Source organism: Cryptotermes secundus, unplaced genomic scaffold, assembly GCF_002891405.2.
Source record: "Cryptotermes secundus unplaced genomic scaffold, Csec_1.0 scaffold252, whole genome shotgun sequence".
NCBI classification, from domain to species: Eukaryota; Metazoa; Arthropoda; class Insecta; order Blattodea; family Kalotermitidae; genus Cryptotermes; species Cryptotermes secundus.
In genome coordinates this window covers 126,050-153,308 of record NW_019733321.1, presented here as the reverse complement: position 1 = coordinate 153,308, position 27,259 = coordinate 126,050, and the positions used below count along the sequence as shown (strand labels likewise).

At 42.7% G+C, this 27,259-nt stretch overlaps 2 protein-coding genes across 3 annotated transcripts in view; one reads left to right on the top strand and one right to left on the bottom strand.

The window, feature by feature from the left end:
• Positions 1-27,259, top strand: part of LOC111867926 (zwei Ig domain protein zig-8-like) — a gene marked incomplete at its 3' end in the record, with an annotated part of 336,655 nt that overhangs the window by 194,183 nt on the left and 115,213 nt on the right. The gene's annotated exons all lie outside the window — the stretch shown is intronic.
• Positions 2,526-20,264, bottom strand: LOC111867927 (UDP-glucuronosyltransferase). Of its 2 annotated transcripts, none has more exons than XM_023858156.2 (5): positions 20,158-20,264; positions 17,236-18,063; positions 11,789-12,005; positions 5,845-6,064; positions 2,526-3,057 (listed from the first exon to the last, which is right to left on the bottom strand). In XM_023858156.2, exons 2-5 carry the CDS (start codon positions 18,061-18,063, stop codon positions 2,751-2,753), a joined length of 1,572 nt encoding a protein of 523 aa, XP_023713924.1. In that variant the 5' UTR covers positions 20,158-20,264; the 3' UTR covers positions 2,526-2,750. The 2 variants fall into 2 exon arrangements, with proteins under 2 accessions (XP_023713924.1, XP_033608752.1); XM_033752861.1 differs by lacking the exon at positions 20,158-20,264 and adding an exon at positions 18,208-18,226.

Genomic DNA, 27,259 nt, shown 5'->3' with positions numbered 1-27,259 from the left:
TAAAAATGAACTCTATTTAACCTTCGCAGGTCGAAAAGTGCGAAATGTTAGTAGGATAAAAATAGCAGTGTTCAGATTGCATGATGTATTCACGCCACGTAATGGCAAATGCAGACGTCATGCTTTTCTTCTTTCCTTTCAACTATTAAATGAAATTTTACATATCACGACGTGCAACCTGCACGAGGTGTCCGAATTTGTCTTCACCCTCCAAATGGCAACCATATAAAAGATAACAGATTTGTTTTAGCCTCCTGCTAGGCCGACGTTGTGAGCTTACTCTCAGCTCTCCACAGGAATAACAAAATTCGTGTTGCGAATTCACATGGCCACAATCGTGTCGCTTCTCAACATTAATTTTTTTCATACATAATTGTACACAATCTGCAGAATCTGCAATAAATATATATGTTCAATAAGTACTGGCTCGTGAATGAGTTATACCCAGTGGCGTAACTCATGTAATCTTTATTTTGTTCACTTAGGTATCATTTTAATTCTTGTATTAGGGTTTTACTCAGATCTGTCTGGTAGAGTTAGGACGGTGTATCTTCATTTTATGTGAGGTTTCGCTATTGTCTAATAGACTCACTGCTAGTGCATTCGTGTGGTTTTCTAATTTTCTGAAGTGTCTGGTATTCCACTTTATATTTCACTTAGCACTGTTTTAATTTGTAGATCTTCATGGATCCTGTGCCTGTTTATGTACCAAGGTGCGTTCAGAATGGATAGGAGAGTCTTGGATTGAATCCACATTAATTGCATGAAGAAAATTTTATTTAAAGTGGAACAAAGACAATGGAACGTACAGTCGAACTCAGTTATGACTGGCACCTAACATGCCCACTCTCGTGATGTTACGCAGGCCCTACCTTCAAGTTCTGATAACATTGACCAGGCGATACTCGTCTTTTAAGCATAGACCTCACCTACATTTGAAATGTGGTCACAATAGTCTTCTTGTAAATTATGATGAAGCAAACCTTTTGTGCCGAAATTTTGAATTAATGTGTCAGAATTAACTTAAAATATTAGCGCTTCTATACTTTACTATAAACGACTTATGTAATCAGTAATGTGTCGGAAATTACGTCATAACTATATATCACGAAAATTGATAAGAGGTTACTTGATTTATATAGTGATGTCATTGAGGAAAACTGCGTTTTACGTGAAATCACCCAATGGAGAGATGTTATCGTTACGTGCCAGTGACCGCGTACTCTTAGGGAAAGTCGAATGTGATTATTGGGCATTCTCAGGTTTTATATATATATATATACATAAGTATTATTTTTTGCGCTTCATACTACGATGTATAGCGAGTGAAAATTACTGGAAACATTTACTTTTCGTATACATTTCCGAATATGTCTAACAAAAAGTGTGGACTATTGAAAGTACGAGTAAATTCAGTATATTTTGAAATCACCTATTTTTCACGGTACTTTTGTTCGATTTCTTTGGAATGAAATAAATACTCGTAATTAATTAAACAGAGAACACTTGTAACCAATCTCTTTCAGTGTTATAGAGATCCGCTGGACAGTTGTGGTTCGATTCCAGGCTTACTGACAATACTTTCGGGCCTCTAAATGGTGTTGTTATAGATCATTAAAAACAATCTGAATAATTATTGCAAACTTTAATATTTAACCATAGACACTGCCTAAGGAGTCAGTTAACACATATCCATCACGCTTTCTTCAGGTTCTCTGAAGCTGTGCCCTGTGAGATGCACCTCCTGTGTCGTGGCTGGGGAATGTAAGGACACAAAATCTCTTGAACGTGACAACCATTCCTATAGAATGTGTTCGAGAACAGAACAACTGACGAGGAAGATCATGCCTTCACATGCTTTTACAGTATGAATTGCATTTCGATGTTTAATATTGTCGCGTGACAAATAAATTCACTCTCGGCTTTGGCGAATATGTTTACTGAACGCTCACTTTTACACTGGCGAGTACAAGTATTATCACTTTCAGTACGACAGTTACTGCTTCTACTATAGTCAAAGCCAAACTGAACTGTTCTTGGCAACATCAAGAACTCAACTGTCAATTCAACTCAATTTAAAAGTCTGATCAAAGTCAAAGTCAAAGTCACATTGCGACTGACGGTCAGTCAGTCAGTAAGTCTTGGTGTTGATCCCCATCTGGGGCTTATGACCAGATATTTGTTACTGTTTGACAGTTACGGTCTTCTTTTATTTTTGTGGGTGCCCTCTCTGACGAGAGGACGGGTCTATCTTTTATATATGCTGCTGGCCCTTGCCAGCGCAGTCCTTCTCGGTTCCGAGTCCCTTGGTACTCGAGACCATATTTTACTGTCTCAAATTTGAGACTTCCCTTTTCATCGTCTCCTACGGCTCACAGGGTCACGATGGATGCATTCTACCTCGCCTCAGCATGGGTGTATACTTTCATTATGTACGAAAATCCCACCAATCAAGTTCCTGGATGGCAGGAACCGTGAATTAAAGATAAGTTTTCTCCAAATTCTTTCTGAATCGCCAATTTTCTTTCATCGAGTTCTCCCTCATTCAGTGTTGCATATCACCAGCTGCCAATAGAGCATAGCAATCTGAAGCGGTCGGTATTCAGAACAGTTATCACGTGACTTAGATTATCGCGGAGAAGATTTGGGGATACAATGGAGAGGCTATTTCTTGCACTGACCACAAAAAATTTAATAAGAGTAGTGACTTTATATAAAACAGATACAAAGGTCCCGAGTATTTCTGTTCATTACTCAGATTTGAATAATTTTGATGCTTTGATGCTCTCCTTATTCGTTATACAGCGAAGTAAAATGGCGACCAGCTTTCTGAAGGCAAGACGTGATATTAAATAAGAAGTTACAGCGATTAGTATCAGAAAAATTTGAACATCTAGCAGCAAATACTGGTACCAGTACAGATCTACAGCCGCAGAGCGCAAATGTGGAGCACCTTTGTGTCTGATGACGTATTCCGTCCAAAAAACTGCGGTCTCCATCGCAGTCTGGGGACGATCTCTGAATATCTGCGACAACCTCTTGGCATTCTCTTGGTACCTAAACATTCATATGCGATTATATAACATAAGTTTACATTTGTATAAAATATGAGACTTCGAAAACATAAGTACAAAAAGTAACAAAGGGTCAGACTTCCTCATGGCTTTCACAAATTTAGTTTTATTATTACAGTTTATTCTTATAGCATTTTGCCTGCTAGAATATTTAAAGGAAATCAATTAGTATGCTTGAAAACTGTTCGGTGTCACTTCCAGAGTATTTGTGAAACACGTGATATCAAATTTTTTCGTTTCCATGAAATAACTTGAATTGTATTTTCCCCAATCTGAAAATAAATGCACAGAATTACAGCTAACTCAACTGGCTAGAAAGTTTCATTATCTAACTTAAGTATATCCATACTTTTCATTATGTATTTAGACCTGCAGAAAGATTGAGGTGGCTGCATAGAATGCCTTAAGAAAGATAATTAAATGCATGTGTTTATGGAAATAGCATTGTACAAAGCTACAGAAAACGGATAATTTTTAAACGTTTTAAATAAAATTATAACTGATCTGAAATATGCAAAAAAGGAAAGGATGCATATCACTTGAATATATGCCAGAAAAGAACGTATCTAATATTAAATTCTGTGGTTATATAGTTTTCTAGACTTCGCACTCTTCCGCATTATTTTTAGTATATGCCTAACACAAAGTAAACTGCACCCAAAACCCTCGTCTTATGTGACTGAAAAAAAGTGGCCATCAGAAAAATGTAGTGTCCGGCTGAAAGGTATCCAAAATAATCAAATTTATATCTCGGAACTAATTGTCATACACGTTTCCAGTTTATGTCATCGGTAAGGAAAAGTGTGAAAGTTTTTCTTTTTCATACCCGGCTTACGCGCATGCGCCGTCACATTTCTGCCACCATGTTAGGAATCACCTGGACAGAGAGATGGCTGGGGGGTGGATCGGCAGATGTGGACCAATCGCTTGGCCTCCAAGGACGCCAGATTTAACACCAGTGAATTTTTTATTTTGGGGTTATGTAAAGAACACTGTCTACCAGGTTAAGATCAACGAGCTTCAACACCTGAAAGCCCGCATAAGGGACGCTGTGGCTACGGTAACACCAAACATGCTTCAAGCCTGGATATTTGTCGTGCCACCAAGGAAGCCCAAATTTTAATTTTTTGAGAAAGTTATATACGCAGAAAAACTTCATAGTTTCCCTTTGTAAGGGTCAAACAACCCATTAATGTGTATAATAAATTCTTTCTGAGATATAATTATTGTATTTTGGATACCTTCCATTCGGACAACCTGTATTTTAAATAGAATCAGTCTTACTTTGGCCACGATGACGATCCAGGTACAAGCCGTCATCTGTAGGACTCCGCTAGAATCTGATTCAATGCCAGTGGTCACTGGCCTTACCGCACCTTTGCATTTCTCGTCCACGCATGATCAGTTTTTCATTTCATGTTGCTGAGCTTCCATAAATATTACCAACAAGATAATCCAAAAGTCACAGTCTTTCCCTCTGACGAATTTCGTTACATTCAATAATAGATTAAAGCTTCCTACTTGCCTTCATAAAATATACATATTCACATTTTAGTTTAACTAACATACTTTAAAACTACTAACACACTTCAACATTTCTTGTTCTCCCTACTTGAGTATGACGATAGTTTAAAGTTATTGGTCGAATATTAATTGCAAATGTTGTCTTATTTTTAATATGTACATTCCTGATGGTGTAAATTGCTCCATATTTATCAATGGAATATATTCAAAGCATGAAAATTAATTATATTCTCATGTTTCTTGTTGTCTTGAGTGTAATCGCCAGTTACAAGCTGAGATGATCGAAGTACAACCGGGTATTGTATCTTGGGTTGTTTTACCTCTTCTCTCTTACATGCTGCCAGTACACTTCAAAGTAAAGAAATGTCGCATTAAAATATACTTTACTGCTAAATACATGCGTGAATGGGTGTAGCTTTTGAAAGTTCCCTACCACTAAAATATTGCTTTGCGCTATTCTACGACCGGCTGTCCGTATCGAGACAGCATGGCGTCGGGTGGTGTAGATATGAAATAACTAGAAGAGGCTGGTGGAGGAAGCAGTCATAGCCCAATCAATAAACTATCATAATATTTGTCCTGAGGGGCTGAGGAAAACCACGAAGAACCTCTGTCCGAATATCCGGTGTTCCTGACGAAATTTGAACGGAAATCGTAGCGAATGTAAGTCAAGAGACTCCTGTCCTTCCAATCAGTGATCTTGTTCATACATAAAAACCATAAGTAGAACTTACCCAAGGTACACCTTTCTCTAGAACAGAGTGTCGATGGACGCTATAGATAATCGAAACGCATTGTTTTAATATCACCCCAGGGGCGCATTTTGCTTATTTTTTCTTTATATTTATCTGTGAAATAAACGTCTCTTGTACAGGACTGGGCTTTTTTTGGCAATGAGATAGGAAGTTTTTTGCTCAATTTACAATATACAAGATGAGAAAACATCCGTAATTTGTGTTTTCTTAAAATTTAACGATGAAAAGAAGATACGAATGGGTTGACTGGATTAAGTGGCCCAAGTTTGGGTTCACTAACGGGTCCTTGCAAACACCCTAATAAACTTTCAGGTTGGGTAAAACATAATAACTATTAGCTTCTCAAGACGTGCCGTGTTTTCTGGAATTATTTAACGGTACGGCAACAGAAAGAGAGAGACATATGCGAGAATTGTGAACAAGTGTGTGTTTCAGCATGGAACAGACTGACTCAGACGTGTACACAAGTATAGAGCTATTGCTCAACTTACATTGGATTCTCCAAAACTGTCCTTATTGCCTGCAGCACAGAGGCCTTGTTGATTGCATAGTAGTCCAGTTTGACTGTTATATTCTTCGAAACGCAGCTCTCGATGTTTTGATGCTGATCGGAGTAGAGTGGGATTCCAATCATGGGAACGCCATTGTAAACTGCTTCCTGAGTACTCATGCACCCACCGTGGGTAATGAAGACGCGGACATTGGGGTGACCTAAGACCAGAAATTCTTGTGTAATATATTGTTAACCTATGTAAAGGGTTTTCTTTTTCAGCGGATTCATCCTGTTGTGTATTATATTTCTTTATTAAAAGCCGTCACAACATAGCAATTAATGTTTGTAGTTTCAAGTAGTACTTTAGTACATGCTTTTCAGGAAGCCATCATCAGGCAAATACACTTCAAAACTTCTTCAGCTATTGAATTGAGTGCTGATTACACGATGAAGCGTTAGATTTTTCAAATAGCGTACAATAATATAAAATATAAAATTACAATGAACGTGAGTCTTGAAATGAACTAGTTATATAATTAAAATACAGTTATGATCTGTACATATATTTCAAAGTAGGTAGTTCTAATCGTAATAATGTGTGGTGTTCCTTATGCAGACATGCTGCATACACAGACGGTTCTTATGGTGCTCGGAGGGCCGTTGCTATAATGTACGTTATTATTTAATTTGATTTCTATTTGATGTACGCCTCCATTTATGTGTATATGTCCGATCGGATTACAACTCTATTTTAATTATGGTCCCAGAGCCATCAGACAGTAAATTACATGTATAGTCGTTGGTGCCGTAGGACTCGGAATCATGAATCACTCTGCTGGCGAGGACCAGCAGCAATTTTTCAGTCAGTTAAGTTCGTTAGTTATGAGCCAGCCGCCATCTAACGAGGACGTGACCACGAAAGTAGAGGAATATCTATTGTTGGAGCCGTTACCAGGCAACGAATATGGAAGACCTTGAAGACTTTATATATGCTGCAGCTATAGTGATCTGTATGGCCGCATCATAGTTCAAGCGGTTAGTCGCTGGCTTCCCACCGCGGCGGCCCGGGTTCGATCCCAGGTCTTGTCAAGTGGGGTTTATGGTGGAAAAATTGGGGCTGCAGCGGGTTTTCTCCGAGTACTTCGGTTTCACCTGCCAATCTTCATTCCACCAAATTCTCCATCATAATCACACGGGGCAGGCTACAGTAGGCTAATCAGTGGCCGCCGTGCTGACTGGATCCAGTTGGACTCCACCCCCCCCCCATAAGCGAAAAAAATACAGTGATCTGTAGTGTGTCTACAATACTGGAACGTTTATGGTTATCTGTAGTTACTGTTGTAAATGTTCAGTAAGTGCAATTATCAATACAAATTCAGCGTCTGGTCACTGACACATAAAGAGAAAAGTAAAGCTATCCCTGTAAAGGCCGTGGAGGCCCAAAGGTTTGTGAGACGTCGAAGCTCGCCCATTTTCTAGACAATCGACTTACAGATGATGATATTATCAGTTTTTCGCGCCGGCCTCCCTTTACTCCCAGGAAGATTCCTGGTACTCATTTCTGTTAAGAGGCCGAGTCGACCCCAGGACCGTAGTGCCACTAGAAGTAAGTCAATTGAAAAATCCAATGACCTCTTCGGGAATTTAACCCGCGACCTTCCGTCTTCATATAAACTGTAATTTACTGAAGAAATAGAATTACAGTGACGTATTTCTTATATCACACGTGTAGTGTGTGTACTGATGGACTATTGTTGTCATGTTCTGTCATGTTCTTGTCTCCCACCACGAACTGCCATCCAATGGGATGAAACTTGCTTCTTACATTGACAGCACGCACAGTCGCCTTGACTCCAACGGCGATATCAGAGTGCTGCATTGCTCTTGCTGCAGATCCACGTGTCGATTTTTACTTTAATTACACAAGTGAATTTAAGTTCACCGCATTTTTATGCTTATCATTTATGCTCAATAACATATCATTTAATCATACACATGCTTCAGTTTGAAATGATCTTTCGCGTAAGTACTGCGCTGAAAAGTACTTTGCTGTAAACGATATTCGATCACCACTATCATTTTAGTAGATCCTTTCGGAAGCAGTTCATTCTCGGAGATGATATAAGCTTTCGTGAAATTTTCCTGAGGATGAAAAGGTTTCTTCTCTTGAGAGACGATTTCCTTTGTCACTGTCCATTGAGAGATCATTTCTCCACAATTACACATCTCTATTCTCTGCCATAAACACGTGAGCATAGGACCAAGTTGTGTACTATGTGACGGAAGGAAGCGCTAGCTACTTAGGCTGATTTCAGTAGTCTTCGTCCGTATAGCTTAGATCTTATGGACATTTTCCGTCATGAAGGAAATTACCCATAAAAGCAATGTTCTCATCTTCGACTAAGTCTAACCATTTCTCTCCTTCCATATGGTTTCTGTATAGGCAGGCTTTCTTCGCTCCTTCTCATCACGTGTATACGAGTTGACCATCCTCATGACGCCCCTAACTCAGTAGTACATAAAACATATTTAGTGCTGTCCCAGGGTCTGAGACAGTGCACACTTCTCAAGTTCTCCATTCATACTAAATAGCCAACTAACTAACTTCTGAAATCTGAGCCCTTCTTGAGAAACCGCCAGTTGCTCAGCTACTCAAGAACTTCGCAACATTTCATGGTACATGAAGATTCGTTACCGTGTTCATAAGAGCCCTCCACTGGTCCCTTTCCTAAGCCAGATCGATCCAGTCCACACCAGCCAATCATATCTCTCTGAGATCCATTTTAATATTGTCCACCCACCTACGTCTTGGTCTCCCTACTGGTCTCTTTCCTTCTGTATTTCTCTCCGATAACCTACATGCAATCCTCTTCTCCCCCATTCGTGCTACATGCGCTGTTGATCTCATCTCCTTGACTTGATCTTTCNACCAGGACGAAGGATAAAGTCCGAAAACCCAATATATCAGTGTGTTATACACCATCGTGAGAATCCTATAGTAGCTACTTGATCTTTCTAATTATATGTGGCGAAGTGTACAAGTTACGAAGCTCCTCATAATGCAGTTTTCTCTAACCTCATGTCACTTCATATCTTTCCAGTCCAAATATTTTCCTCAGTTACCTGTTCTCAAATATTTTCAGTCCAAGTTCCTCCCTTAATGTCAGAGACCAAGTTTCACACCCATATAGAACCATAGGAAATATTATGATTGAATATCCCGTTTCTTACGTTTCTAGACAGACGAGAAGACAAATGATTCTGAAGTTGATGGTGGCAAGCATTACCCGAGTTCAGTCTTCTCTAAATTCTCCCCTGAATCATATTTTGAATTGTTGCTGCATTATAAGTATTTGAACTGTGCCACTTTTCAAAGGACCTGTTAGCTGTCTCTATGTCACGACTTTACCCTGCATTCTGGTCACGAGATATCAATATATACGTAGTTATATCGCCGTTTACTCGTGGACCAATCTCCTTACCAGCGTCAATTAAATTTTGTATGTTCTTCTTAATGGTGTTTATGTTATCTCCCAGTAGCTTCGTATCATCAGCACAGACCAGCAGCAGATGAGTCCCATTTAATTTCAACCCCACCTGGCTTCCCTGGACATTCCTAATGGCATATTCTAAGGCAAAGTTCAAAAGCGGTGACGATAAAACATCTCCTTGTTTAGGCAATTTTGGGTAGGAAAATTATCACAGAAAGTTTACCTTTACGGAATTTAATAATTACTAGATTCAATTTTATCGCCCTTCTTGTAAATTTTTATAGCAAGAGCCTCCTTCCTCTGATCGGGCAATTCTTCCTTATTCCAAATAGATATTTTTGAATATTAGACTAACATTCCATTTCCAATTCTAATAAATGTCGTAAGTGTTGTAAACAGTGACAACGTTAACGAGTGAAATGTCAGATAGAAGTTAGAGCACTGCTAGAAAAAAAAAATTTTTACTTGCCGTTATTTACGAATTATAAAATTGGAAGTATGTCACCCACCACGAATACCACCAAGTAATTTATTTACCTCAGAAAAGCCGCACATTAGCAATTCGTATAAATCCTTATTGACCATCTTTTGCATTAACCGTCTGGTTACTTAGAGATTGAAAATGGTGGGCATTGACTGTTTAAGGATTAAACCATGCCTCTTAGCAAGCGGTAGCGTAGTTGGTTGAGGCACTATGCTACAAGCCGGAAGGCCACGGGATCGATTCCCGATGAGGTGGATTTTTTTAATTTACCTAACCATTCCAGTCGCACTATGGCCCTGGGGTCGAATCAGCCTCTAACAGAACTGAGTACCAGGAGTATTCTTGGAATAGTCTTGGGGGAAAGAGCGGCCGGCGCGTAAGGCTGACAACCTTACCTCCATCTATGAGCCGACTGTCTACAAAATTTGGGAACCTCAACATCTCCCAACCCTATGGGCCTCCACGACCTGTTACAGGGATACCTTTATTTTTTATTTTTTTATTTATTTTTTTTTTTTACTCCTAACAAGCATATGAAACATTCTGGAGTAAAAAGAACGGCCTTGCATAATTTCTCTGTCTGAGAAGCTCTATAAAGCTCTTTATGCCTTTAGTCCGCAAGCAAACTATAACGACCGAGTGATTGCCGCATGTCGTCGAAATTAGTACCAACTTTAACGGATAGAGGGTGTCACGTTTTCAGCACAACGAATCTCCAAGGCCGTTAATCTCAGTTTTTTAGACCGGAGCCGCTATTTACATGAAACAGCTCCTCAGTTATACTCACGAGGCTGAGTGGACCCAGAGTGAATATTTTTAACCTTTGTATGCATTGGCCTTGTTTTTTTACAGGTCTTTGTCTTTAACTCATGACACAGTTAAGGCTATATTGGTGAGCCTTGTACACTTTGAGATAACACAATGAATGACAAGGTAGTGATAAAATTCGGACTAATCGCAACTATTACGCAACACAGCTGACACTGAATGAAATAAAATGGATGCGAGCATGGAGAATTACATGTAAAATAAAGGCATGTGAACTTGCGCCGTATATTTCAAATATATTGTAAGAAGTCTGTTAACGTAACAGGTGTCTGAGCCCTTTAGACTTGTGTGGTTAGGAAAGTTTATTGTTTGAGTTTAGTTAACACAATGCAACAATACTATTTATCAACAGTTTAGGCGTAATGTTACTAGTACCACGTTTGATGTAAACTAAACTTCATTACGTTTTTTACTTTTAATATTCTTAGTGCGTGTGTTGATGATGGAGTTCTTCTGTTGTGAACTGTGTATGCTCGACATATCTGAATTTTTTCGAAAGAAGAAAGTGTTCATTAATGTATATTGAATTAGGAATATATGGTAATTTCTGAGTTATAGACAGATCGGGTATCAGTTATTTTTAAGCAATTACATTGATTTTTTCTCACAGTATAGCAAGAAAATTTAAAAATCCCTCTTTGAAAATTTTGTGACTGTAATGAAGTTACAATAGCCGGTCACGGTAGCCGACCGGTCTAAGGCATGCACTGTCTTCGCTCGCTCAGAAGCCGGGATCGTGGGTTCGAATCCCACTCAGGGCATGGATGTTTGTGTGCGTTTTTCTGTGTTTGTCTACAGGTAGAGGCCTTGCGACGAGCTGATCACTCGCCCAAGGAGTCCTACCGCATGTGTAAGATCTAGTAAACCGAAGTGAAACAGAGAGTTTCATGGAGGTAGGCCTAGGCCCAAATTGGGTCTGTAGCGCCACAGAAAAAAAATGAAGTTACAACAAGCCTATATGAAAGAAGCGATGAAGAATAAATAGTATAATTATTATCTTAGCCTTACATAAAGTAAAACTTGTAAGAAAATAAACACGAATATTTGCCCTTATATATATATCAGGTATTAAACAGTAATTACTTATGCATGACATAAGCATTAGAAATTGTTTTAGAAAGCTAATTTGTTTGTCATACTTAGTATATCGAACTGTGGCAGCCACTTGGACGTCATGACGTTCTTTGGCAGCCCCACAATACCGTCCGTCTTCCAGACAACGCGTTGTGGCAGCTCTGAAAATGCATCCATAAAAGACCGCAATTTTTCTTCAGGGAATGTTTCACTTCGAACCAAGGAACCCAGGCTGAAGTAGATAACCCCTTGTTTTGCTCCCTCGATAAAGTTCTCCAAGTCCTATAAACACAGAATAGGTCTATGTACGAAAGTGAATAAAGCACTTTACAGCAGTTGGTACCATGAATACGCTATTCAGTAGCTCTAATTAGGTCATCTATTTGTTGATAATTTGTATCATTCCATTACTTAATTCACTTCTCGCTGCATTAATGCTGAATTTACTTTTAATGCGTTAATTCAGTTGTTTTTCTTGGTATTACACTTCCATGTTCGGTCTGATATTCTTTAATCATCAATTGTTTTAATTGCCCACATGAGGAGGGGGGGAAGCAGAGGTGGTGCAGAGACTAGTTTACTGCACGGTCACCCACGGAACCCGGAGAGGGGGGGTAGCAGAGGTGGTGCAGAGACTAGTTTACTGCACGGTCACCCACGGAACCCGGAGAGGGGGGGTAGCAGAGGTGGTGCAGAGACTAGTTTACTGCACGGTCACCCACGGAACCCGGAGAGGGGGGGTAGCAGAGGTGGTGCAGAGACTAGTTTACTGCACGGTCACCCACGGAACCCGGAGAGGGGGGGTAGCAGAGGTGGTGCAGAGACTAGTTTACTGCACGGTCACCCACGGAACCCGGAGAGGGGGGGTAGCAGAGGTGGTGCAGAGACTAGTTTACTGCACGGTCACCCACGGAACCCGGAGAGGGGGGGTAGCAGAGGTGGTGCAGAGACTAGTTTACTGCACGGTCACCCACGGAACCCGGAGAGGGGGGGTAGCAGAGGTGGTGCAGAGACTAGTTTACTGCACGGTCACCCACGGAACCCGGAGAGGGGGGGTAGCAGAGGTGGTGCAGAGACTAGTTTACTGCACGGTCACCCACGGAACCCGGAGAGGGGGGGTAGCAGAGGTGGTGCAGAGACTAGTTTACTGCACGGTCACCCACGGAACCCGGAGAGGGGGGGTAGCAGAGGTGGTGCAGAGACTAGTTTACTGCACGGTCACCCACGGAACCCGGAGAGGGGGGGTAGCAGAGGTGGTGCAGAGACTAGTTTACTGCACGGTCACCCACGGAACCCGGAGAGGGGGGGTAGCAGAGGTGGTGCAGAGACTAGTTTACTGCACGGTCACCCACGGAACCCGGAGAGGGGGGGTAGCAGAGGTGGTGCAGAGACTAGTTTACTGCACGGTCACCCACGGAACCCGGAGAGGGGGGGTAGCAGAGGTGGTGCAGAGACTAGTTTACTGCACGGTCACCCACGGAACCCGGAGAGGGGGGGTAGCAGAGGTGGTGCAGAGACTAGTTTACTGCACGGTCACCCACGGAACCCGGAGAGGGGGGGTAGCAGAGGTGGTGCAGAGACTAGTTTACTGCACGGTCACCCACGGAACCCGGAGAGGGGGGGTAGCAGAGGTGGTGCAGAGACTAGTTTACTGCACGGTCACCCACGGAACCCGGAGAGGGGGGGTAGCAGAGGTGGTGCAGAGACTAGTTTACTGCACGGTCACCCACGGAACCCGGAGAGGGGGGGTAGCAGAGGTGGTGCAGAGACTAGTTTACTGCACGGTCACCCACGGAACCCGGAGAGGGGGGGTAGCAGAGGTGGTGCAGAGACTAGTTTACTGCACGGTCACCCACGGAACCCGGAGAGGGGGGGTAGCAGAGGTGGTGCAGAGACTAGTTTACTGCACGGTCACCCACGGAACCCGGAGAGGGGGGGTAGCAGAGGTGGTGCAGAGACTAGTTTACTGCACGGTCACCCACGGAACCCGGAGAGGGGGGGTAGCAGAGGTGGTGCAGAGACTAGTTTACTGCACGGTCACCCACGGAACCCGGAGAGGGGGGGTAGCAGAGGTGGTGCAGAGACTAGTTTACTGCACGGTCACCCACGGAACCCGGAGAGGGGGGGTAGCAGAGGTGGTGCAGAGACTAGTTTACTGCACGGTCACCCACGGAACCCGGAGAGGGGGGGTAGCAGAGGTGGTGCAGAGACTAGTTTACTGCACGGTCACCCACGGAACCCGGAGAGGGGGGGTAGCAGAGGTGGTGCAGAGACTAGTTTACTGCACGGTCACCCACGGAACCCGGAGAGGGGGGGTAGCAGAGGTGGTGCAGAGACTAGTTTACTGCACGGTCACCCACGGAACCCGGAGAGGGGGGGTAGCAGAGGTGGTGCAGAGACTAGTTTACTGCACGGTCACCCACGGAACCCGGAGAGGGGGGGTAGCAGAGGTGGTGCAGAGACTAGTTTACTGCACGGTCACCCACGGAACCCGGAGAGGGGGGGTAGCAGAGGTGGTGCAGAGACTAGTTTACTGCACGGTCACCCACGGAACCCGGAGAGGGGGGGTAGCAGAGGTGGTGCAGAGACTAGTTTACTGCACGGTCACCCACGGAACCCGGAGAGGGGGGGTAGCAGAGGTGGTGCAGAGACTAGTTTACTGCACGGTCACCCACGGAACCCGGAGAGGGGGGGTAGCAGAGGTGGTGCAGAGACTAGTTTACTGCACGGTCACCCACGGAACCCGGAGAGGGGGGGTAGCAGAGGTGGTGCAGAGACTAGTTTACTGCACGGTCACCCACGGAACCCGGAGAGGGGGGGTAGCAGAGGTGGTGCAGAGACTAGTTTACTGCACGGTCACCCACGGAACCCGGAGAGGGGGGGTAGCAGAGGTGGTGCAGAGACTAGTTTACTGCACGGTCACCCACGGAACCCGGAGAGGGGGGGTAGCAGAGGTGGTGCAGAGACTAGTTTACTGCACGGTCACCCACGGAACCCGGAGAGGGGGGGTAGCAGAGGTGGTGCAGAGACTAGTTTACTGCACGGTCACCCACGGAACCCGGAGAGGGGGGGTAGCAGAGGTGGTGCAGAGACTAGTTTACTGCACGGTCACCCACGGAACCCGGAGAGGGGGGGTAGCAGAGGTGGTGCAGAGACTAGTTTACTGCACGGTCACCCACGGAACCCGGAGAGGGGGGGTAGCAGAGGTGGTGCAGAGACTAGTTTACTGCACGGTCACCCACGGAACCCGGAGAGGGGGGGTAGCAGAGGTGGTGCAGAGACTAGTTTACTGCACGGTCACCCACGGAACCCGGAGAGGGGGGGTAGCAGAGGTGGTGCAGAGACTAGTTTACTGCACGGTCACCCACGGAACCCGGAGAGGGGGGGTAGCAGAGGTGGTGCAGAGACTAGTTTACTGCACGGTCACCCACGGAACCCGGAGAGGGGGGGTAGCAGAGGTGGTGCAGAGACTAGTTTACTGCACGGTCACCCACGGAACCCGGAGAGGGGGGGTAGCAGAGGTGGTGCAGAGACTAGTTTACTGCACGGTCACCCACGGAACCCGGAGAGGGGGGGTAGCAGAGGTGGTGCAGAGACTAGTTTACTGCACGGTCACCCACGGAACCCGGAGAGGGGGGGTAGCAGAGGTGGTGCAGAGACTAGTTTACTGCACGGTCACCCACGGAACCCGGAGAGGGGGGGTAGCAGAGGTGGTGCAGAGACTAGTTTACTGCACGGTCACCCACGGAACCCGGAGAGGGGGGGTAGCAGAGGTGGTGCAGAGACTAGTTTACTGCACGGTCACCCACGGAACCCGGAGAGGGGGGGTAGCAGAGGTGGTGCAGAGACTAGTTTACTGCACGGTCACCCACGGAACCCGGAGAGGGGGGGTAGCAGAGGTGGTGCAGAGACTAGTTTACTGCACGGTCACCCACGGAACCCGGAGAGGGGGGGTAGCAGAGGTGGTGCAGAGACTAGTTTACTGCACGGTCACCCACGGAACCCGGAGAGGGGGGGTAGCAGAGGTGGTGCAGAGACTAGTTTACTGCACGGTCACCCACGGAACCCGGAGAGGGGGGGTAGCAGAGGTGGTGCAGAGACTAGTTTACTGCACGGTCACCCACGGAACCCGGAGAGGGGGGGTAGCAGAGGTGGTGCAGAGACTAGTTTACTGCACGGTCACCCACGGAACCCGGAGAGGGGGGGTAGCAGAGGTGGTGCAGAGACTAGTTTACTGCACGGTCACCCACGGAACCCGGAGAGGGGGGGTAGCAGAGGTGGTGCAGAGACTAGTTTACTGCACGGTCACCCACGGAACCCGGAGAGGGGGGGTAGCAGAGGTGGTGCAGAGACTAGTTTACTGCACGGTCACCCACGGAACCCGGAGAGGGGGGGTAGCAGAGGTGGTGCAGAGACTAGTTTACTGCACGGTCACCCACGGAACCCGGAGAGGGGGGGTAGCAGAGGTGGTGCAGAGACTAGTTTACTGCACGGTCACCCACGGAACCCGGAGAGGGGGGGTAGCAGAGGTGGTGCAGAGACTAGTTTACTGCACGGTCACCCACGGAACCCGGAGAGGGGGGGTAGCAGAGGTGGTGCAGAGACTAGTTTACTGCACGGTCACCCACGGAACCCGGAGAGGGGGGGTAGCAGAGGTGGTGCAGAGACTAGTTTACTGCACGGTCACCCACGGAACCCGGAGAGGGGGGGTAGCAGAGGTGGTGCAGAGACTAGTTTACTGCACGGTCACCCACGGAACCCGGAGAGGGGGGGTAGCAGAGGTGGTGCAGAGACTAGTTTACTGCACGGTCACCCACGGAACCCGGAGAGGGGGGGTAGCAGAGGTGGTGCAGAGACTAGTTTACTGCACGGTCACCCACGGAACCCGGAGAGGGGGGGTAGCAGAGGTGGTGCAGAGACTAGTTTACTGCACGGTCACCCACGGAACCCGGAGAGGGGGGGTAGCAGAGGTGGTGCAGAGACTAGTTTACTGCACGGTCACCCACGGAACCCGGAGAGGGGGGGTAGCAGAGGTGGTGCAGAGACTAGTTTACTGCATGGACACCCAAGGAATCCGGACTCGCTAGTCTTCTCTCAAGCGTCCAGTTCGTCTCGCACCCGGCTTCTCCCGCGGTTAAGGCTTGGAACACACAGCGACATCGGTCGTAAGACGTCCGTACGGTTCACGTTGCATCAAGTAGTAGAATATAAAGTGTAATCTTAGCTTTCATATGTGACAACATGCGACATCTACCGTACGACAGTCGGAGAACAAAGAAATGTATTTGGTCGCTGTAGTGTGAAAAGGAGGTCGTACGATATTTTGCCGTACGGCCGGAGTGTTAAAGCTACCACTCACCTCTACATAGTGACGATTTAAAAATCCACAAAGCTATACCTCCGCTCCACCATACATCTTCATGACGTCACACTTAAGCACAGTGTTACTACTAACTTTTACATCTATAAATTAATATGTATTAACAATTTTCAACGTATTAAATAAATTCACCTTTGGCAATTTCTTGGGAACTCCTATGTGTAGGCCTCCGACTTCGACTACTCCTGGAACCATGGGTCTCGGAATGTTCAAAGAGAAGTGACTGTTGGTAAACAAGAGGCTCGTGTTCTTCGTAATAGCACGTAGGGACGGGATATCAGGACCCAAATGTTTTCGTGCCAATTGTTCCATCGGGATTTCCGCAAAATAGTATCTACTGAATATCATTCCTATCCTCAATAATGTATTCAGTAGCCTCTGCTGAAAATTCATCCTGTCTGTGTGAGGAAGGAAGAAAATGGGTATGTAAGCCGGGTGACTAGGGTTGCCGAAAGCATCGTCAGACCAAGGCATTGGCACACTTGATGTCATGCTGATGTGAGGCGCTTGAAATTTATGTGCAAATGCAGTTAAGCAATCCACTCCGAATGATTCCGTTATCACTAAATCAAATTTCTCGTCTGATTTGATTAATCTCTGAACTTCCGGATGCTCATACACTTTTTCGCAGAATTTCACATTCAAATTCCAAATGAAATAAAGCAGATTAATCAAATGCTGATTTATTGCAAAGTCTAATGTAAAGGTGTTTATGATCTGGGGTAGTGAGCTCTCAATATTGATGTCTGTGTAGTTGACTATTGGCTTCTTCTGTGGGAAGTGGCTGAGTACGACAACGTCGTGTCCCCTGGCTGCCAGTCCCTTCAGAAGCGCCTCGAACATTATGAAGTGACTTTTGGCATTCAACTGGAATAATCCAAGTATCCGTGCAGCTTCCAGTTTTCGCATACTCGAACATCCCAAAAGCGCAAGGCAAAGCAGGAACCGATAAAGCTTCATCTGTTGAAGGAAAACAAATTTTTACATCTAGTTTTGTTGACATAGTCACAGGCAATTTACAAAACGAAGGGAATGAGGAGGTAAAGTGACTTTGCAGCACGCCAGGCCTATCCAAAAAGCATTTTGGGAAATTATCTTGCTTACTTAATCCGTTCCTCTTATACTTTACGACCTAAGTTTTTTGTTTCAATTTTGATCATTTTACAGGCGGTAGGACTCCTTGGATGAGTGAACAGCACGTCGCAAGACCTCTACCTAAACACAGAAAAACACATACCAAACATCAATGTTTTACGTGGGATTCGAACCCATTATCCCGACTTCCGAGTTAGCGAAAACAGTGAATGACCTAGACCGCTTGGCTACCTTGACCGACTGAGAAATTATCATATGCTGCTGTTCGATTTGAAAATTATATGCTACCCTCACAATAAAATTAACAGTTCTATGGAACACTTTCAGAATAAGGCAATTGAATTTATGACACAATTCTTTGAAAGGCAGCAGAAATTACAATTCTTGGGATAATTTTATTGTATCATAATAAAAACAAGACAGAAACATAACGCAATAACAAAATAGAAAATATAATAATAAGCTAACTATTCTGTCCCGTNAGTATTCCTGAGATTGTTCAATGTGCAAGGTCCAAAATGTTCGCATTGCATAAGAATTCTGTCGCGGGCGGTCACGTCCGTTTAATTATCTCGAAAACCGCAAGACCTTAGAAACATATATTCGATACAAAACATGATTTATCTGTATGGCATTTCTTCATGACTTTTTTCAATCTGATAAACATTAGATTCCTCCCACCCCTCCGGGTGGAAACGCATTTAAGTCTTAATGTAGGGCCATTGTTACAATTGGCCGATCTAAATGAAAATTTAAATGGCTCACAGATTCTCCAAAATAAAATTTAGTTCGAATAATTTGTCCCCTATCAAAATCTTTATCGAATACGGACGGAAGGAGAGTTCCATTTTTGTGGTACCCAACGGGAATGCAAAATCCAAGCACTCAGGGCAACTGCGCCTTTAAATATTGGTCCCTTTATTTTGAAGGTTAGCCCGGTTTTCTAATAACGGATTTAATTATCTGATACGTCACATCAACACAGTCAAATCACATTTTACAGACAAAACCACACGTTTCCATCAAGGGATTTGTCCTACAAGTAGACGCCAATTATAGAACACTGTACATTACAGAGTGGATAATTTTCAGTCCAGTGTGACATACAAGTTTACAACACTTCAGTCCTCATTCACCTTACATGTTTCGATTCAAAAGAGTCATCCTCAGAGGCGCGCCACTACGATCAGGAAACACTGTCACATAAGATGTTTTAACCATATGCACTTAAGCTATGAATAATGCTCACCATATAAATTTTGTTATTATCACGGTTGGTTTTGGTGTTTGTCCCAGGCATTCATGATGGCGCTTCTTGAAGAGTAGACTTCCATATGATGCTGTTTCTTTTAAGCGTATTTGCTGGGTATTCTGACTGGGATTTTCCACTGCACGCGATATGATATTCACTTTTTCATACATTAGCCTCCCAATGTATTTAAAATTGTATTAAAATTTTCTTTTGCATGTAAAAATTAGTTATTATGTTAAAATATCGTGAGCCGACATTGGGTCATGTTGTTTTCCTCCTGATGGTGGGAGATGTCGTTTATTTCTCTTGATTTTATGTTCTTATTATTAGTCGTGTAGTTTACGTGCGTGCTGTGTCGTTTGTACAGTGTTGTAAACTTGTATGTCACATTGGACTGAACATTATCCACTCTGTAATTAGTAGTGTGACGGACCAAAATGAGACAAATAAAAAAACACTATACATTACTTAAAAACTTCCCTTCTTGTTCGCTTCTGTGTATTTCAATTTCCATTTATGGAGTCAAATAAAATTCTTATTATCAAATTTTATCATATCTCCATAAATTAAATATTTTACTTGTGATATTCCAGAATATGCTGCCATTATCTTCCTCGTGCAGGATCCGCCATGTATTAGTCATGTTTCAATTGCTATGATATTTATTCGTAATTTTTTTTATTTCACATGCTTAACTAAATTCTTACCTTCGCTGTTTATGTCCGTTCCTTCGCGTTCTTCAGCAAGACTGAAGGGTTTGAACGGTTTGAATAGATCCCCATAGTTATATCTGCTACGCACTGCGCTTGCGCTCTTCTGCGTTTGTTTCATTGCACTGTAGTGTTCAATCGTAGCATGAAGTAGACTTACCGCTCATTCTCGTGCTTCCCATTCGCATTCCCAAACGCATACTTCCCCCCAAATTGGTCATTTTCATCTTGCGAGATCAGAATGTTTGCTACAGGTTATATTTGTCATCTCCATCATCATCTTCACTATCATCATTGGCGAAACAGCCCTTTTTGAGCGGTGGCCTTCCTTAGAAGTTTCTGCCAGACCTGTTCTGAATTAGACCATCCGGTTTTACTTCTTCGGATATAACAACCATTTTGTTTTTGCAGATCAAGATCAAGAAGAGTTGCTGAAAGTTAACGGCATATCCCAAGTTTGGTTAAAATATAGCGAAAATAATGGTCACTGTGGATGAGGACACATCAGGCTTTTCAGAGCCTGTCTCGGGTGTTAATGATTACGCACTTAAGTGCCGAAAACATTGTACAGGAAATGAAGCATATCCCTCATATTTTTGCCTGAAATGCTGATATATTTGTGATAAGTAAACAAGAACTGGCATGACTAGTTCCGTCTTCTGGAATGTGACACATTCTGTATATCAGAATACAAGAAAACAGGACTTGTCATAACCATAGCTACCAGAACCCCAGGCGAAACAAGAATTGATACAATTTGCATATAGTTTCTAACTTGCGTACGAGTATTCAACAATGAGTATTGGTTTCCCGAAGACAAATTAAGATAACAGAAATATTTTATTCCCGAAAATAATTACGTGAAGGATTCTGTTGGCTAAATGTATAGTTTCGCTGAATTCAAACTGCGCTGAAATTATAATATTAAATGCAGTATGGAGCATGTACTAATCAATTATTTTGGCCTTTGTAACAACTCCTTCAAAATGGGTCTTTATTCAATGAGCAGAGGCCTATGTTTAATACTTCTCGCCAGTTCGAGTTAGTATCACCGAACGGTGATTAAATTCACGTGAGCTAAGCCATAGTTCATTGTAGCCCTAAGAGAGTGGCTAATATTAATCTTAAGAACTCAGTTGATCTAAAATATGGATCCTCTAGATTTGTTGAATTGCACTTCCGTTCCAAAATTGTCATTACTCAAATTATTTTACATGTCAGAAATTTTAAAATTATTGATTTATAATCATTTATAATTTCTTCTGACTAACGCGTCTGTTAATTGTACAATCTAAGCTTATTCTTCTCAGTTGTTGATAGTGTTTTTATGTTCTTTGCTTCTCCTTTGTTTAACCTCGATCTTTATTCTAATTCGCATTCTTAAAAACTTTGTACTTACCTTAATACAATTCCTGCTAAGCCTGCTTGTAACTGAGACTCTGACAGCCGTAGCTATGAATAGTTCTGTCTTGCGGGACATAACTCCATGCAGTCTGTTGCTTCACCCTTGTTCCTTACTTGGTTACCCTTCAGCCTAAAGTTGGGGGCGGCATGTACCCCCGAAAATGATTACATTCATGGGACTGCGCTGCTTGAAATCCCGGAAGGTAAATCTCTCCCATATTTTTTCTTTAATCCATGCCAGTTACACCACTATCATTTGGCAGTTGTTTATTTTTTAATAATCATTAATTTTGTTAAAGAAAGCAGTCTTCTGGGATGTGGCACCGTGTAGATGTGGTGTTAACCGACGTTTCGGAGAAACGTATCGCCTCCATCTTCAGGGTAGAAGGAAAGAAAGAAATCCGCAAGCGAAGAGACCGTGAGAAACGGTACCGTTCCTCCGAAACTTCGGTAAACACCACATCTACACGGTGCCACATCCCAGAAGGCTGCTTTCTTCATAGTCACCGCTGTGAAAACCTCAAATCTTACGTTTATTTTATTGCCTAATATTCGATTACAGATAAATCCCACTATAATTTCCAGTAACTAATTTGGTATTAAGTTCTTTTGTTGTCGATGGAGGATAAGGCCTCCTTGAATGAAGGGTAGTAGCGAATATATTGAGTGATCACTCGTGGACAAGCGACAAAGGATGGTCCTCCACGAGTGTGAAGCTCTTGTGAAATCTGCAATGAACCTTCTGCATGGGAGAAGGATAGAGAATAGCATTGAATATTAGAACGCCTGTTGAATTAAAAAAAAAAAAGGTTTCTTCCTTACTTAGTTTTGTTGCGTTAGTCATAAAATGCTTGTGCTAATACTATAAAATAACGAACACAAATTATAAAATTAGTCCGAAAGCTTGAATGAGCACTGTACGACTGTAACATAAAAACCTTCAAATATTTTCCGAGTCATTGTGCATCCGTCAGGGTCTCTATGCCCATTTATTCAAGCAGAAATTATTTTAAGTACCACTAATATGTAGTAGTCTACAGACATATATTACTCTGAATAGATACATGAACTATTTTTCTTCATTAACCCCTTGTAGCAGATTTCTTATTAGGTAGATGATAGCAACCCCAAGCGTCAGGGGACGCTACGCTGTACAGAACACGTAGGTTCCTTGCTTCTTCACACGTCTGAGCATTTAAATACAATCATGGAGAGAAATATTTAAAATAAATTAAAAATCTTAATACTGTTTATATTTCTTGTCATCTACCAAATTCTGCCCTTAATTTTCTTCTTTAAAAATATTAATAAAATACTCCTTTTCACTTCGTCGTAGAATGGGGAACAGTACTGGATCAATACGGATCAAAAGAGTGTTTTTCCGTCAAAGTAGTAACATATTATCAAATGTCGTTTAAATTAAGTTGCTTGGTGTAGCACGAGGGAAGACAGACGCCACTACCTCATTGTATCTTAAATTATTTTGGTTCACGTAAATAAAGGTATAAACATCAGGCGAGTGTAGATGGGACAGCATACTTTCACTTCTCTCAGTAAAATAAAACGTAATATTGAATCATGAAATTCTGAAAATAGAGTAAGCCTGTAATTTAATGCGCGCCTTGTTTTTGGGTAGTACTTATTTTCTCTGTAGTTGTCACTGCCAACAATAGTCCATTTGTTGTCAGCTTTTGCAAATTTAATGAAAAGTAACTATTTAAAAGTGGCTCTTGAACCCTATGTTTTGTATTTTTCAATACTGAATTGTGGGTACGCTTTGTTTAAAAAATTGACTATATGTTTTATTTTCTTTTTATATTGAATCAAAGAGTGTAATATTCCTATGTCAGTCCGATATTTCATGTTAAAATGCGGGAATACAAAAGCTATTTTCTTTACACGTGTCCATGTTCGGATTTTCATTTTACGTTAAGTTCTGAGGGACGGGAGAAAGCGGCCCCAAAATAGAAGAAATAAGACACATTCGGCACGACAGGGCTGTGAGACGTCGGGACTCCCACATTTTATAAATAATCGGTTCACAGATGACAGTGAGGTCGATCTTACGCGCCGGCCGCTCGTCATCCACGAGGACGATTCATGGGTACTCGTTTCTTTTAGAGGCTGAGTTGAACCCAGGGCCATAGTGCGGCTGGAAGGATTACGTCAATTGAATCGGGAACAGAACCCGCGACCAACTACACTACCGCGTGTCCCTATTATTCACAGCAGAGATCTTAATTGATTTAGGCATATTCTTCAAATAAAATGAAAGGGAACCATATAATTTAAGTTTATTTTCCGTTCATTTTTCAAAATTGCTTGTTCTCTAAGTGCCAAAGGAACTAGGGGAAAGAAAAAGAGAAGAAGAAATAGGGAGAGAGAAGGATGCGAAGGAAGACAGGAGGGGTAGATGAAAGCAAGAAAGGCTTCACTAACGGAGCTAGTACGCGCGGAGGTCCCATCACTTTTCATATAAAAATATAGCTTTCTGCTTTAGTCAGCCTTCTCACTATGCAGCAGCAGTTCATACTGGTTTTGGTATACATATACAATTTTAATATCAGTACCTTATTTGCAGATTGCGCATGCGTCAAATGGCGTGTGTGGAGCTACATGTATCGTTCGGTGCTGACTGCTTATCCTTACTTTATTGCGGTGTACGGATATTGAACACCAAGAAGTACAAAGACATGCAATCCCCCACGAAAGATGTATTCAGGAAAGCCAAGAATGGATATAAAGGAACAGGTTGTGTTTGTGTTGACTGAAATAGTTGGCGCAGGATATAAGCCAGAGGTGAGGCACTTGAACATAGTAACAAACATTTCGGTTCCATCAATTTGTTGGCATTTTTTAGATGCAGAGATACGATCGACTTTAAAAGAAGAACTCATCACCATGATTTTTTTTACTGGCTCTGCAGCCCCTTTGTGCCATGACCTCTGATCTTTCAGTATCATGATCATTTTTACAGACGGTAGGTCTCCTTGGACGGGTGATCAGCGCGTCGCAAGGCCTCTGCCTAACCACAGGACAACACATACACATACCAAACATTAATGCCTTGTGTGGGATTTGAACACACGATCCAGGTTTCCGAGCGAGCTAAGGCAGTATATGCCTTAGACCGCTTATCACCATGAATTAGTTAAAAACATTAATCTTCCTGCACTCGTGTAGCCTGTTTCTATGATGCTGTTCTACTGTTAAGGTTTTATGAAGTACAAAGCCCATTCCAAGACATTTCTATCAGTTAAAGTCATAATTAAATGTGGGAACAAAACGAAAATTCGAACGCATGCGTACATACAAACACACATGCAGCTTTAAAATAAAATATAATTTAGAATTTCATTCGATACTGAAGAATATTTTGTGTGTCGCTAAATTCAAATTGTTGGTACAGCGGTATTTAATTATTTTTGGACGTGTAAGTAAGGGACACAACAGCTGACGAATACAGAATACGTAAACACATGGAACATACCGAAGAATGCTCCTGTCAGCATTTTACATTAAGCCTTACGCACCAAGAGGTTTAATGTAGCAGTAATTCTCTGGGCTCTTGGGCTGTACTCGGTTCGAATCTCGATAATGGCACCGTCTATCCTGGCTTGATTGGTTTCCCTCAGTCCCCGAAGCGCATGCTGCGATAACAATTCGATTATGTTATAATCGCTTTGTTGCAAATCCTTTCCAATTCACAATTTATCTAGCTACTGACAGCGCAATAAAATAATCCATAGAAAATGCCATACACAGTTTGAAATATTGTGTTAAGCAGATTATATATATTGCATAGTAAGCGCGAGAAATGAAAAAGCTTAGTCAGAGTTAAAGAGAAATCAAATAGGTCATCAGTTCTTATAGCAACATTAAGTATTTCTGCACACGTGTCAAGCGTAATTTGTTAAATATTTATAGGAGGGCACAAAAAGCTACACATGCAAAATTCTATGATCCCGGAAATTAAATTTAGCCGCCAGGAGCATGAAATCTGAGTGCAGATTCTTCTTCGCGGGCAAGTGGAACGTGTGTAGGAACCTTTTTCTGTCCTTGAAAATGTAAGAAATAAGACAAATCTCTCTTGGAAAAATAATAATTGGAAAAGTTGTTAGTATTCCTATACATAAATTTCGGCACAGAGGTGTCAGAAGCAACTAGTCCGTCCTTCAAAATTTGGAATGGTGGGTAAGCGTGGGAAAGAAGAGAAACCTTCCACTTTTGATCTTTCCCCCCCCCCCTTGGCACTACAGCCACAGTGGGCCTAGGCCTACCTCCGTGAACTTCTCCGTTCACTTCGGTTTTTCTAGATCTTACACATTCTATAGGACTCCTTGGGCGGGTGATCAGCTCGTCGCAAGGCCTCTACCTGTACATAAACGCAGAAAAACGCATACAAACATCCATGCCCTGAGTGGGATTCGAACCCACGATCCCGGCTTCCGAGGGAGGGAAGACAGTGCACGCCTTAGACCGCTCGGCTACCGTGACCCGCCCACTTTTGATCTATCCTGGAGAAAATAATTTATTTTGTTTACAGTTTCAATAAGAAGGTACAGTGTGCCTAAAGACTAACACAATTCACATGTTCAGATGTTTCTTATGTTAATAATTTGACAGTTATGATTTTAGGAACATTTCTATGTGGAACACGAAACGTAAATACTTCTTTAAGAAGTTGCTGTAAAAGATTTATTTTGATAAAAATTAAAGTTTAGATCAATTTATGGCATGATGACTTCTCATTTTCTCTTGTTCTTAGGTAATTTAGTTACGTGTTTGCATATGTATAAATAACGTTATGTAATTTTACGCACTTTAAAATGCTACTACAGTGCGCTCGGTATGGAAATACAATAGTACTGCAGGCCTCACAAGAGTTGTCTTCCGGACAGCAAGATGCTCCCGCACTCTGCAGACTTTTCATGTAAATAATCGCCACGAACAACAAAAATACGAGTAGTTTCAGTTGTTACAGTGCAGCTATTTCTCTACAGGCGCCATAATAATCACGTGATTCATGATTCCAGGCTATATTAGCGCATAATTTACAAAGGATCATTGAATAGACAATACCCACGCTTTTATAAATGAAGGCATAGTTAGTACAGTGAGATATAAGAAGCGAAAAATTGATTCAATTCTATTTTAATTACATTCATAAAATTTGTAGCATACACAAAAAATACACATCTATAAAGGGCTACAGTAGAGTATGTGCTAATATGAGTGCGCACGCGCTGGTGTTAAAAATGTTCCTATCAATAGGTGGGTTTGCCAAAGACAGTCTNAAAGACAATCTCTGACGTCATTGAAAGTGCGTCGATGTGCGGTTTACTAACAGTTTTTTTTTTTGGCCAGCTGATAGCAGATCTTGTTCTTCTGTTGTTAAGTGGATTTGCCAAAAACACACTCTCCCGCCTGCAGATGCGGGTCTAGTGCTCATGCCCCAGGTGGATTTGCCAGCAGTGGCATCCAGCGCTGCCTGTTGCCATTCTTATAAAATATGTTTATTTAAAATGCTTTTTTCAAATGTGGGTTATGCAATTTTTCAATATTGCATATTTTAACTGGCTTATGTCATGTTATGTCATAACATGTTGTGTCATTTTATAATGGCTCTTCCAGCCCATTTGGGGCCCTGGTTTTCCAGTTCCATAATCATTTTTCACAGCCGGTGGGACTCCTT

Bases quoted from the DNA above. Each gene is read 5' to 3' on its own strand.
- LOC111867927 (XM_023858156.2), bottom strand. From the start codon at position 18,063: ATGAAGCTTTATCGGTTCCTGCTTTGCCTTGCGCTTTTGGGATGTTCG. The intron at 12,006-17,235 runs GTGAATTTATTT...CTGTGTTTATAG, and splicing joins TTCCCAAGAAATTGCCAAAG to GACTTGGAGAACTTTATCGA. The intron at 3,058-5,844 runs GTAAGTTGAGCA...ATGAATGTTTAG, and splicing joins ACAGTTTTGGAGAATCCAAT to GTACCAAGAGAATGCCAAGA.